We start from the raw sequence: 14,442 nt of genomic DNA, 5'->3' as shown, positions 1-14,442 counted from the left end.
AAGAACTTTGAAAATATTTACTGAAAATAGTAATTAGACTTAAATTTTTAAAATATTTACTAAAAATTAATATTTATTAAGAATATTTTAAAATCTTATAGATTGCACAAAATTTGTTAACTAACCGTCAGTATTTTATTTGAATATGGATAATGATATTACAGCAGTTAATTGCAATTATAAACCCATTAAATGAAATATCCCGAACTTTATTTTGGCCACATATCAAAATTTTTTAGGTTCTCGCAGGTTCCCTATTTAAAAAAGAAAAAAAAGGCAATTTAAAAAACGAGAGTTTAATTCAAAACAATTTAAAAAACAAATTCAAAAGCCTGGATTTAAGATCTAATAAACAGAGATTTTAAACCGTTGTTTTGAAGTCAAATAAATGGAAATGGTAAACTTGATTAACATAGCAATAATGACTTCGTTCAAGTTAAGAGTTTATGTGTTAAGAATTGAAACACATACTGGAACAAAACTATTGCATTTTTAACATTGCCATGGATTTTTGTGTAATGGAATGGGATTTTTTGCCCATTCGATCAGTTGCGATATGGTGAGAAAAACAACATCTTGAAGTTTTCGCGCTTCGTTGATAAACTTTAAAAGGCCTATAAAAGATAAATTACAGTATTTCCAACACGGCGATGAGTAATTGTAAGATAAAAAATTGGATAAACTAGAAAAAAGGATTAAAAGTTCAAATGCTTCTCTATGTGTTTATATATACCTTCTATCCTATATTTTTCATTTGGCTGACCGAACCAGCTGGACTGACTAAAAATTGGAAACGGTTGCTTGTTATCGTTGTAATGCTTTTCGAAATTCTCCATAATCGTTTTATATACGTCTTGTGCTGAGTTTGTCTTTTTGAGACATTGATCAAAAGTCGTGCACATATCACCGTTCCCTTCACTTAACCAAGGTGAGATTGGCATTATCCATAGGCCTGGATACGAAACTAAAGTAAAGTTGTATTTAAATTTAAAGTGACTTTTAAAAAAGAATCACGCTGAATTAATTATTTAAACCACCATTAATTTACTTGCATTGTGGGCAGTTGTTCATGTAGCATGATTGATTAGCTGGTGTAAAATCCATTGAAAATGGCCACCATCTTGTGCCAGGAAGCGTTACTAGCGAGCTATCATAACTGATTTCATTGTCGACTAAAAGTTTATAAATAGCTTCATTGTACTCAAGAAAAGGTGACTGCCATCCAGAGATTTGAATTCCAGCTACTTGAAGAATTCGTTTCTGCCGTAGCACTTCCTCTTCAAGCTGTTCATATGTTGCCTAAAATATACAAACTAGATAAATATACAAACTAGATAAATATACAAATTAGATAAAAGGTTTAAGATTCGTTTTTTGAGGTATTTCCATCCTTAAAAACTTTGAGCATATAAAAAGTTTTGAGCCATTTGCTCTTTTCCATGTAAACATGCACTAAAATTTGCGGTAAAGAAAATATTATACACTTTACTTTTTCCGTTTTAATTGCATCCTTACGATTTTACTAAAAAACGAAGTGAACTAACAAATACATTTTTTTGGGGTAAAAAAAAATTTTTTTTGCGGTGTTTTAAAAAATGAGCATATAAAATTGTTATAACAAAAAATGCGATAAGAGGCAGGTTTAAATTGCTTTTATTGCATTTTAGCTCATAAGAATAAAAGAAATTTTAACTTAGTTTCACTTTAGTTTCAAAATTGTCAAAGTTTCACTAAAAACATAAAATACAAAATATTCTTAATATTCAAATGTTGCTTCTTAAAAAGACATCTAATCGTTTGCTCTGGTATGACATACTTTTTGGAGGCTGCATAAACTGATAAAGTTCCTTAGGAAAACTTTTGCAAGGCTACCATTAGAAAAGGAACTTGACACTTCTTTTATTTTCAAGACAGAGCAATTATTGCTTCCCCTACTTCAAAATTGTCTCGATTTTTCGTGGCAGCAGTATAAATCACTTAAATTTTTGCCTAAAAAACTCCAAAGTTGAGACTTTGCCGTTAAAATGCCGCAAAAAAACAGATTTTTTTTTATCGAAAAAGGCACATTTATTGTTTACATGACTTTAATGTCATTTACTACTTGAATTATTAATATATTCCCATTGAGGAATCAAAAATATAAGAGATAAGTTTATTTGAGCGAAATTTTTTTTGAAGCTAAAAATGAGATCTGAAATAGTTTTGTTAATAAAGATAATTACTCAAATTTCCTGAAGAAAAACAACGCAGAATTACAGATAAATAAAATATCTATAAAAATAAGTAATAAAAATAAAACAAACAAAAAAAAAATTAAATGCGTTTAATTAAAATGAAGATATAAAAAGAATGATAAATATGAATAAGTAATAGCAGGTGAGAATCCACACTACATAAACACAGTACGTAACATATACCTTACTCCACCAGGAACTGGGCGTTCTGTAAGAATAAGAGTTGTCGGCAATCTCATGACCTGTAATTGAAAGATTAATACTGTTGACTAAAATTATAGCAGAAAACTATTGCTTACAAAAGTATGAAAAAGCGATTGACTTAAAGAAAATAACAATAAAAAAAATTAACCTTTTTTATATAAAGTTTCTACGACGGAATAATCAGTATTAGTGTTTGAAACAAAAAACGTTGCTTTGATTGGACAATTATTCGCGCTTTTAATTCCATCTAACATGCTATTGAAAACCGGAACAGTTTTTTCGTTGATCGGATCATTCAGTGCTAATACAATAACCTGCGGAGTACTGTTTCTTGCAAGGTCTCCTGGTATATCAGAGCTTGCGCACCTGCATTTTGGAGGAAGGCACCTTTTTGTCTTGCACTTTTTTGCTGAAAATAAAGTAAAATGCAGCAAAAAGTAAAATATTCTTTAAAAATCTTCTTATTCCAAAAGTAACTTAAAAGTAAAAATGGTCAAAAAGGTGACTCCATAAAAAAATCTTCGCACAGTTTCTACTTCAGGCATATCGTTTAGTCGATTGAAGTTTAACGATGAGTAGCGTGGACGAAAGTGATAAATATATTAAGCTTCAAAATGCTGCATTTAAAAGCAATACTTTTGTCTACGTTTTCTATAAATTGTTTTATATTTTATATAAATTATCTTATATTTAATTGTTTTATATTTTTTATATTTTTTTAAGTTTTTCTATAAGTATACAAATGATCTCTTTTTTTCAAAACTAGATTTTATGTCATTAAATTTTTTTAAAAAATTGATTTTGTTTTGAAGAAAGGTATTACGAAATTCAACTTTTACTGTAAAGCAAAACATCTCACATCTTTTTTGGTATAATAATTGGGTACCAAGCTCCTAAGCTTCTCCTTAAAGCATATTCAATGTCGCTTAAATGGAAAAATGGAGCAATCAAATAATTAAGGTTGGTGTACCTATAGTCTGGATGTAGGAGAGCAAATTACGAAATTTACAGTAAAATGATTATGGAAAACAAGTTAATAGATTTAAGTTCTTTGTACAAAATTTTGTAAAAATTTGCAACCTTTTTTTTTTTAATGTGAACGAACATTAAAGCATTTATAGTAAACGCTACCTTTTGGTCTTTCAGTGCTTCTTGTTTGTGGTTCCTTTGTATCAGTTGTGATGGCTTCTGTCGTCGTAAAAACGGTTTCTTCGTTTTCTTTTCGAGTTACTTGAGTTATTTTATCTGTTGTCACAATTTCTGCAACAGTTTCTGTAGCCAAAATTTCTTCTTTTTTCTTTTGTGAAGAAAACTTTCCCGAGATTTCTGACATTTTTTCAAGCTTATTTTCAAGATAAACCTGATTAATAAATATTGCACTTATCGCTGCAAAGAGAAAACCCAGTGCAACTCCAAATGCGAGTCGGAACAAAAAGACTTTTGTCTTTTTTTCCATTTGCTTTGATAGATGAAGTCAACAGTCAGTTGATTGAACAGAAAAGTTAAAGAAGAAAATAAAGAAATGTTAAACCTAAAAAACAATAAAGTTGTTACAAGCTTCTTCTAAGAAATTCCTTGCTTCAAAGCAAATAGAGCTTGTCTACCATTGAGAAAATAAGATTATTAACAGCATGGATAACTATTTTGGTATCTTTTCAATTTTCTCAATACTTAGATTTTAGCATTACATAAAACACTGGAATTGGTTACAAAGTTAATAATTATTAAACTTTATGGTACACAAAAACTAACCTTAAATCTTTTATTGTAGATTTGCAAGTTTGCACCTTAAATGACGCTGATCCAAATTATTTTATGGTTCTACAGCAACACATGCACAGGAAATGCAATCATAAATCTCTTTCAAGGCTCGAGTTTTTACCCTTTAAATATGTATTTAGATCGTCACAGAGCAATTAAATGTAGTTATATTCAAATGAGGCCACTTCACCCTCATCGTGAAATTAGACATCGAGGGAGGTAAGGAAATGAAGATTACATCAACCGCAATGGTTTGTTAATTCATCGTTACAAAGAGAAAAAAAAATGTTATGCACAAAAAAACGTGAAGCAAAAAAAGCTTGTTAACTGCTCTAACGTTTTTACACAACATTACAACAGAGCTTTATCAATAGAGTGAATATAAGATCATCAAGGGCACCAAGTCGCATTAAAAATACTGTAGGATAGTTAAAATTAATTTAGACAGCAGTTGATGCTCATTTCGGTGACATTATAACTGATTGGTTTCAGGATATTAATCTGAGCACAAACTGGCAATTTACAATATACAACTAGAAGATTTCGAACTTAAAAATTTAGCGGTTATCAACTGGCTATTTACATTTCTAAATCAAGATTACATCGAATAAAAAATCCGTGGTTGTAAATTAGCACATGCTTTTTTTAATTAATATTCGCGGTTCAATTATTACAATATCAAGGTATCCTTAATTTAAAAATTTCAAGTTCGTATTTTCAATTTGCTTATGTTTCAATAAAAGTAAGGATTTTTCACCATATGCCATACCGTATCACTATTGCCATAATATAGTGCCAGGTCGGGTGCATGCTGTAAGAAAACGTTTCAAGTATATACTTACGTATTTCTAATCAAACAGCTTAACTTTTAAATACAAGTTTAAAATACATCACACTTTAGATGCAAGTTTTGTTATTTTGCAAAGCAGAACTATTGTCCGTTTTTCTTCTTCTTCTAAAAATACTTTTTTTCGAAATATAAGCTAAAAATTTAAATTACAATTTTGAAGTATATCTCCAACATAAAAACAGGACAAACTTTGTGTGGTTAAAAGTGTGTGGTCTACTTTTGATATTTTTTTTCCCATCATGCTCTCGATTTTTTGCAATTTCTCATGCTAGGACTAAATGTTTCAACATATTTTTTGTTTCAGGACATCATTTCATATTCAAGGTTTTAGAAGATATTCAAGTATTGTCAGTCCGTAATCATCGAAGAATTCTTTTTCGGTCATCATGGTACTCAAAGAGTGCAGAGTTTTGGTTTCGATTGAAAACTTTTTACCTTTTGATGCGGAAAGAATGACAACTACAATTAATACACAGAGCGTAAAGAATTTTAGAATCGGATCGCATTAAAAAAACAACAACAAAATGATTACAATGTCAAGCTGAGTGTTTGCTCTGTTTTTTAGATCCTCTTGTCAAATGTGTTTGGATATTCTTTTAATTTTCAGTAAACTTTAACATCTGGCAATTAACATTTTTCTGCAGACAAATTATTGGATAAACGATATTGAGAGAAAAGACTCTGTTTGTCATACCAAATGATCATAATCTATCGGAATAGGGTATTTTTAGTGTTTCATTTGTTTATTGTGTTAAATTGATAGAATAGAACTGTAGCAGTGGTTTCCAAACTGGAGTCTGTAAGAAGATTCAAGCTACGCCACGTATCTTGATTTTTTTATACTCAAAATTTTAACAAAGTATTAAAGTATTTTAAAGTATTTTAAATAAAAGTTTTTATAATTTCTTTTACTTCGTAATATCTTTGAACCGCTAAGATTTTGAAATTTTGCTGTTACTTTTTTTTTTTATTTACATTAATTTTCTTTTGTGAGATTAATCTAAAAACCAGGAATAGAGTTTTTTTTTTTATCTAAGTAATATTCATTTAATATTTTTTTATCTACGTAATATTCATTTGAGTATGTCTAAAAAAAAAGATCGGCTTCTTGGACGTACCGCTTTTACCAAAGAAAGGCAACTCAAACATTCGTTTTCTTTTCGATCGCACGCGTAAAAGCATGATCCAAGAACCCTTTTAGAAAATGGTTTCTTAATCATATATTTTTTTCGTTCTCCCAGAAAGCGATGTGCACCAAGGTTACACATGCGAAGCTTTTATCCACTATTATCAATAGGAAATATGCACAGAAATAAACGAGATATGGAGCATTATCTTAGATATTCTTTATCCAAACCAAATGTTAAAAAAGCCGATAAAAGTTTTGATGCTGAAAGTCACATATTCATTCATTGAAATTGTTAGTCAGGGTTTGCTAACATTTACCTTTCCAGCAAACTCTCCGTGCTTGGGCCATGCAAGGTCCACCATCGACAAACTTGCATGGACCAAGCTTGGTCTTGCTTACCGTTTAATGCACGGCCCATGCAAGGCAGCCATTTTTCGTATGGCATTTATCCAGTGTTTAGCCGTTGATCATTTAATAGGTACGTTTTGTTTTTCTCGTCTATTTTTATTTTTCTTAATGACAAACTAAGCGAACGCAACATTTCAAACTTACCTGAAAATATAAATTTGACAGGATTATTTTCAAATAGTTTAACATAGTATTTAGACTGGGTCAAACACTCTAACAATCTTGTGGATTTAGCGAAACGTTGTAAGCCAGTAAATACTTTGTATTTCAATTAAAGTTTATTAAAACAGACAAATAAAAGCTTAAGATTTGCGAAGGATTAAAACTCGATCATCATTTCCATTCGGTGCTTGAACAAACTAACGATTGATACTTCTCAATATCAAATTTTACTGCAATCCATTTCGTCTTTTAGAAGGCATCTGACAAATTTTAAATAAAATATTTAAACCATTCATCACATAATTACAAGCAAATTTATGCATATTGATGTACTACACTTACTATTTAAAAACTAGCTCACCTATAGTATTGTATGATCGACTGTACATCGTTTCCACCAAATAAGCAAATTAAACAAATTTACAGTCCTTAAAAAGAAATAATAGGAGGAGATAAGCTTTCCATAAAGGAAAGATTTCTAAGTATAAGTTAAGCATTTTGTAAAAAATACATAAAATCATGTTATACAAAAGCATATGGAAAACCACAACAAACTAATGGCAGTGGTGTAGTCGTAGGGAGTTCTGGGCACAGTTTCGGGTTTAGGATTTGGGTAATGGAGGCTGGGAACCACCGCCTTATTCGTTTATAGTGGCGTAAAACAATAAATGGTCATGTCACGTGATAAAACTTTGAAAACTTTTGTTTCGACCGTTATTACACGCCCCGTGTGAAAAAACTCGTGCCACACGTGCGTCAAATCTCTTACGCGCTGTGTTTGTCGGTCTGTAGATGTTCGCTTTCTCTCTTTAAGGTAAATTGTTCCTCTGGTTATTTTACGGTTCTAATTTCATTTAAAAAATCTTTTTTTTCTTTGCTAACGTTTAGCCTATGTTAGGATGTATTGCTAGCTTGAAAATCATACAACTCTTTATAATGCTACGTAAAGGATTAAAAGTGTAACGTTACTGCTATTTTCAATAATAGTTATCTTTATCATCATACTTTAAATTAAATCATTCATTAAATAATAGTTAGCTTTAGACTATAATTTGCAATCATTCATTTGGGATGAAAGTCGCATACCAAATCTATTGTAGCTTTGATATATAAATATCAAACGAAAGACTGCAAATAAAGCCTAAAGTTAGCTATAAATGAAACACCACAAATGGTTTACATACACAGTTAATTCTTACAAGTGTCCGAAACGGTGATTATTTCTGTTTTTTCTTTTTTTTTTTTTTTTTTTGGTCTCTAAATTAAAATCCTCAATTTAAACTTTTTAAGTGTTGGTTTTTTACAAAACATTTCTTGTTGAAGCATAAACTTCTTAGCTGTAAATGACATATCCCCTATGAGTTTCATGAATTTCAATGACATTGTTAAAATACACTATACTAAGCGGTTTTTGCTTATGTTAAATAGATTCTTAATGTTAAATATGTTCGCATTCGCTAACTTTTAAGATTGATGCCTGCAATTATATTTATGAGAGAATTTTAGTAGATTACCTTGAATGCCAATTTCATAACTTATTGTATGGCAAGCATTTACAAAAAAGGTAATTATGAAAAAAAAAGGTGATTATAAAGTTTTAAACTATGATGCGTTAGATTGTATTTTTATAATATTTATTACAAGCCTAAAAAATGTATAATAAATTGCAAGTAATCTTCAAGTTTGTTTAATATTTAGGTTTATTGACTTTATCATTTTTTAAGTTATGATTTGTTATCTATAAAACTCTGTGTATCCAATTAATGTTTAAAATAAAAGGATTTGACAAACTAGAAGTTCGAATATAGAGTCAAAACTTTTTGACCAAGAGTTAAAGAATTAAGAACCTACTGAGATGAGCGAGGAGAGAATAAAATTTCTTCAACCTAATCTAGAGTCTGCCTTGGGAGATGATGATGCCATAAAGATGACATATTATACGATATATTATGCAAATGCAGTCATCAACAACCTTTTAGTGTAACAGAATTCAATGAAATACCCCTAATTATATTTTGGATTTAAAATCTATTAAACGGAGGTTTTGTATCTTTGCTTTGAAGCCCAATAGGGAAAACTTGATTACAGAGCAGTAATTACTTCGTTCAAGTTAAGAGTTTATGTGTTAAGAATTGAAACACATACTGGAACAAAACTATTGCATTTTTAACATTGCCATGGACTTTTGTGTAATGGAATGGGATTTTTTGTCCATTCGATCAGTTGCGATATGGTGAGAAAAACAACATCTTGAAGTTTTCGCGCTTCGTTGATAAACTTTGTAAGGCCTACAAAAGAGAAATTGCAGTATTTCCAACACAGCGATGAGTAATTGTAAGATAAAAAATTGGACAAATTAGGAAAATGATTGAAAGTCCTAATGCTTCTCAACGTGTTTACATATACCTTCTGTCCTATGTTTTTCATTTAGCTGACCGAACCAGCTGGCTAAAGATGGGAAACGGTTGCTTGTTATCGTTGTAAAGGTTTTCGAAATTTTCCGTAATAGTTTTGTATACGTCTTGTGCTGAGTTTGTCTTTTTCAGATATTGATCAAATGTTGTCCAGATATCACTGTTCCCTTCACTCAACCAAGGTAAGATTGGCATTATCCATAGACCTGAATAGGAAACCAAATTAAAATTTGAAGTTTAAAGCGGGTTTTAAAAAGAATCATGTTGAATTGATTACTTAAACCACCAACAGTTAACTTGCATTATGGGCAGCTATTCTTACAACATTAGCTTGTATGACATCCGTTGAAAATGGCCACCATTTTGTACCAGAAAGCGTAACTAGCGAGCTATCATAACTGATTTCCTTGTCAACCAATCGTTTATAGACTCATTACTCTCAAGAAAAAATGATTGCCACACAGAGATTTGAATTCCAGCCACTTGAAGAATTCGCTTCTGCCGAAGCATTTCCTCTTCAAGCTATTCATGTTGCCTAAAATATATAATTTAATTAAATATACAAATTAAATATGTGGTATAAGATTTAAATTTTGCGGTATTTCCTAACACTTTCGTCTAACCTGTTCCATAAATTGTTTTATATCAAACATTTACATACTTATAAAGTATGCAAATAACTCCTTTTTTTCATAGCTTGATTTTATGTCATTAGATTTATTTAAAATAGTTTCATATTCTTTTGATGTTGGGTACAAAATCGTATAAGAAAATTTGCAACTGTTTTTTAATGTGAACGAACATTTAAGCATTTATACAAAACGTTACCTTTTGGTCTTTCAGTGCTTCCTGTTTTGTGGCTCCTTCGTTTCAGTTGTTATCGCTTCTGCAGTCTCGTCTAGACGGTTTCTTCGTTCTCCTTTCGAGTTAACAAGACAATTCTGCCGTAATTACTTGAGTTATTTTATCTGTTGTCAATTTCTAGGACAGTTTCTGTAACAGAAGTTCCGCCTTTTTTATTTGAGTTTTATTTTATTTGGTGAAGAAAAGATTCCCGACATTATTTCTGACATTGCCGCTATATTTTTCAACTCTTTGTTTAAGATAAACTTGATTTACAAGTATTGGGCTCATCGCTACAGATAGGAAACCCAATGCCACTCCAAAAGCGAGTCGGAACAAAAAGATATTTGTCTTTTTTTCCATTTGCCCTGGTGGATACAGTCAGCAGTCAGCCAATTATGAACAAAGTTCTTCAGTTGATTGAAAAGAAAAGCTTAAGAAGTAAATAAAGAAATGCTAAATCTTCTAAGAAATCCCTTGCTTCAAAGCAAATAGAGCGTGTTTACCATTTTAGAAAATAAGAATATTTACAGGATGGATAACTATTTTGCTATCTTTTCAATTTTCTCAATGCTTAGATTTTAGATTTACATAAAATACTGGAAATGGTTACAATGTTGATAAATATTACAATTTATGGTATGCAAAAACTAACCTTTAATCCTTTATTATAGAATCGCAAATTTGCCTAAAATGATGCTGATTAAAATCAAAAATATGACATCTAAAAGTGGCTCTACTGCAACTCAAACACAGTGCTGAAATTGTCTTTTTGAGACATTGATCAAAAGTCGTGCACATATCACCGTTCCCTTCACTCAACCAATCTGAGATTGGCATTATCCATAGGCCTGGATGCGAAACTAAATTAAAGTTTTGTTTAAGTTTAAAGTGGGTTTTAAAAAAGAATCACGTTAAATTAACTACTTAAACCACCATTAACTCACTTGCATTGTGGGCAGTTATTCATGCAGCATGATTGATTAGCTGGTGTTAAATCCATTGAAAATGGCCACCATCTTGTGCCAGGAAACATAACTAGCGAGCTATCATAACTGATTTCATTGTCAACCAATAGTTTGTAAATAGACTCATTGTACTCAAGAAAAGGTGACTGCCATCCAGAGATTTGAATTCCATCCACCTAAAGAACTCGTTTCTGCCGTAGCACTTCCTCTTCAAGCTGTTCATATGTTGCCTTTAATATAAAAATTGGATAAATATACAAATTAGATAAATTAGATTAAACGTTTTTAAAAAAACGATTTTCCATTGAAGATGGATATTACTGATTTTGCTGTTAAATGATTTTGGAAAACAAGTAAATAGATTTAAGTTCTTTGTGGAAAATCGAATAAGGAAATTTGTAATATTTTAATAATGCGAACGAACATTAAAGCATTTATAGTAAACGTTACCTTTTCGTATTTTAGTGCTTCTTGTTTGTGGTTCCTTTGTATCAGTTGTTGTCGCTTCTGCCGTCTTCAAAACGGTTCATTCGATTTCCATTTGAGTTAACAAAAAAATTGTGCCGTAGTCATTACATGATTTGTTATACCTGATGTCAGTGAGACAGTTTCTGTCACCAAAGTTCAATGTTTTTTATTTGAGTTTTTTGGTGAAGAACTTTGTCCCAGCATTTTTTCTGACTGCGTTGCTATTTTTTTTCAACTTTTTTTGTTCAATATAAACTTGATTCATAAACATCATCGCTACAGATAGAACACCCAATGCCACTCCAAAAAAAGGGAGTCGGAACAAAAAGATGCTTGTCTTTTCTTCTATTTTGCTCGTTTTTGCCGTAGCACTTCCTCTTCAAGCTTTTCATGTTACCTTAATATATAAATTAGATAAATATACAAATTAAATATACAGTATAAGATTTGTATTTTGCGACATTTCCGTCCTTAAAAACATCAAGCATATATAACTTTTGAGCCGTATACTCTTTTCGAATGAAGAATGTATTAAAATTTGCGGGAAAGAAAATATCATCACATTACTACACCGTTTTAATTGCATCCTTACGATCTTACTTAAAATCGAAGTGAACTAACAAATCGATTTTTGCGGTAAAATGAAGTTTTTTTTTCGTTATTTTAAAAAATTCCTATATAAATTTGTTACAAGAAAAAATGCGGTGAAAGACGTTTAAAGACGCTTAAACTGCTTTTTTGCATTTGAATGAAAGATATTCTAATTTAGTTTCTTAAAATTGTCAAAATTTCACTAAAAACATTACGTACATAATATTCAATATCAGCTGGTCTTCCACGTTCTTTTTAGCAACAGGTTCAAATCACTTTGATTTTGTTTTCGTTTTTTTTCCATCTTTTCAAGTTAAATGAAATGAACGTAGAAGTCACTTGGATGATTGTCTAAGAATATGAAAACTGGACGTTCAGCATCTTTCAATATCCCCATCATTTCTCTGAACATAATCTTTGAAAGAGCGATGGTTTCGCCATTCAGATTCAGTTTGTGTGAATAGAAAATCACTAATTGCTCTTCTGTGGGGAACTGTTTCAACCTTCCCTGAGACACTTATGAGTCACTGTTTTCTTTATGAACTTATTTTTTCCATCTGAATGCGAATCATAAAATTTAAAAACTCCATTCCCTTTTTATACAGTTTTACAACCACGTCATTTTAATACATTAAATACATTAAGACTTTTCATGCATTAGTGTGTGTGTAGGAGTTAATGAATGTAGCACCTACATTCATTAACTCCTACACACACACTAATTGAATCTTGAAGACGTGTTTCACGACACTTCTTCAAATTCAGTTAATACATTTTCAGGACCAGTTTTTTTCAGACTTTCTACAATTTGTTGCCATCTAATCGTTTGCTCTGGTATGACATACTTCCTTAAGAAACTTTTTGCAAGGCTACCTTTAGAAAAGGAACTTTACAGTTCTTTTATTTTTAAGATAGAGCAATTGTTGCTTCCCCTACTTCAAGATTGTCTCCATTTTCCATGGCTGCAGTAATTATCACTTAAATGTTTGCCAATAACACTCCAAAGTTAAGACTTCGCCGTAAAAATGCCGCAAAAAAACAGATTTTTTTTTTTTTATCGAAACACAGATTCAATGTTTACTTGAATTACTAATATATTCCCATATAGCAATCAAAAATATTAAAGATAAGTTTTTTTTCTCTTAAATTACTCGTCGGTTTATAAGCCAATATCTAGAAAGTGTAGGAAAAAAAATGTTTGTCTTGAATCATCGCAAATTTCGTTTTATCAAAGAAAAATGCACAGGCAATCATTAATGTCTTTCAAGGCTCGAGTTTATTTACTATTTAAAAATGTATTTACATCATCACAGAGCAATTAAATATAGTTTTATTCAAATGAGACCACTTCACCCTCATCGTGAAATTAGACATCGAGGGATGTAAGAAAATGAAGATTACATCAACCGCAATGGTTTGTTGACTCATCGTTACAAAGAGAAAAAAAAAAGTTATGCACAAAAATACATGGAACAAAAATGCTTGTTAACTGCTCTAACTTTTTTACACAACATTACAACAGAACTTTATCGATAGAGTGAATATAAGATCATCAAGGGCACCAAGTCGCATTAAAAATACTGTAGGATAGTTAAAATGAATTTGGATAGCAGCTGATGTTCATTTCGGTGACATTATTAAATGATTGCTTTCAGGATATTAATCTGAGCACAAACTGGCATTTTACAATATAAAGCTAGAAGATTTCGAGTTTAAAAATTTAGCGGTTATCAACTGGCAATTTACATTTCTAAATCAAGAATACATCGAATAAAAATATCCGTGGTTGTAAATTAGCACATGCTTTTTTATATTGATATTCGCGGTTCAATTATTACAATGTCAAGGTATCCTTAATTTAAAAACTTCAAGTTCGTGTTTTAAATCTGGGGCCAATGCTATGAACATAAAACACGAGGTTTTTACCGTAAAAAGCGAAGAAAATAAAAGTCCATTGCTATAATCATTCAAAAAATTCCGATTTTAAGATAAAAACTTCGCTATTAAATCCAATGCTATAAACGAACAAGGGAATCGCTTTTTCAGATAAAAAATGCGTTTTTTCGAAAAAAAACTTCAGATTTTTGATCTCTATTTTAGATATTTTCTTCTCGATTTTTAGCGGCCATTCTTGGAACGTTAGCGCTTCAAAACCATTGAACATTCTTTTTTTGTGTTTTTATGTTGATATTTTATAGACAAAACTGAAAAGGATTTTGGTAACTCCATAATAAACTAATTACTTAAAATCTGCATTTATTCAGTTTTTTCAGTTCCTTGTTGTGTTTCGTTAACAATGCATGCATGTATTTAACATTCCATGCTTATTTATGTAGGTTTTCGATAGTAACTTTGGTTAAACAAATTTTTCATAGTGTTTGACTAAAGAAAAGTATAAATAGTCCACAAA

The 14,442-nt window shown here is 30.6% G+C and overlaps 1 protein-coding gene and 1 long non-coding RNA gene across 2 annotated transcripts; both read right to left on the bottom strand.

Annotated features, from left to right (window-relative positions):
• Positions 1-492: 492 nt before the first annotated feature.
• On the bottom strand, positions 493-3,771 carry LOC145192676 (chitin deacetylase 8-like). The gene is made up of 6 exons (XM_090077819.1): positions 3,570-3,771; positions 2,705-2,847; positions 2,423-2,476; positions 1,053-1,299; positions 734-964; positions 493-614 (listed from the first exon to the last, which is right to left on the bottom strand). Exons 1-6 carry the CDS (start codon positions 3,769-3,771, stop codon positions 493-495), a joined length of 999 nt encoding a protein of 332 aa, XP_089933945.1.
• A 4,993-nt stretch (positions 3,772-8,764) lies between these two features.
• LOC149894300 (uncharacterized) lies at positions 8,765-12,593 on the bottom strand. Its single transcript, XR_016452359.1, has 9 exons — positions 12,252-12,593; positions 11,722-11,838; positions 11,424-11,662; positions 10,957-11,203; positions 10,661-10,868; positions 9,991-10,438; positions 9,485-9,697; positions 9,155-9,368; positions 8,765-9,036 (listed from the first exon to the last, which is right to left on the bottom strand). It is a non-coding gene; the product is annotated as an uncharacterized LOC149894300 (long non-coding RNA).
• Between the last annotated feature and the right edge of the window lie 1,849 nt (positions 12,594-14,442).

Source organism: Hydra viridissima, unplaced genomic scaffold, assembly GCF_058129835.1.
Source record: "Hydra viridissima isolate aposymbiotic clone 2 unplaced genomic scaffold, HvirCarnegie_v1 scaffold_1, whole genome shotgun sequence".
Lineage (NCBI taxonomy): Eukaryota > Metazoa > Cnidaria > Hydrozoa > Anthoathecata > Hydridae > Hydra > Hydra viridissima.
The sequence above is the reverse complement of the archived record's forward strand: the minus strand, read 5'-3'. Positions and strand labels throughout refer to the sequence as shown.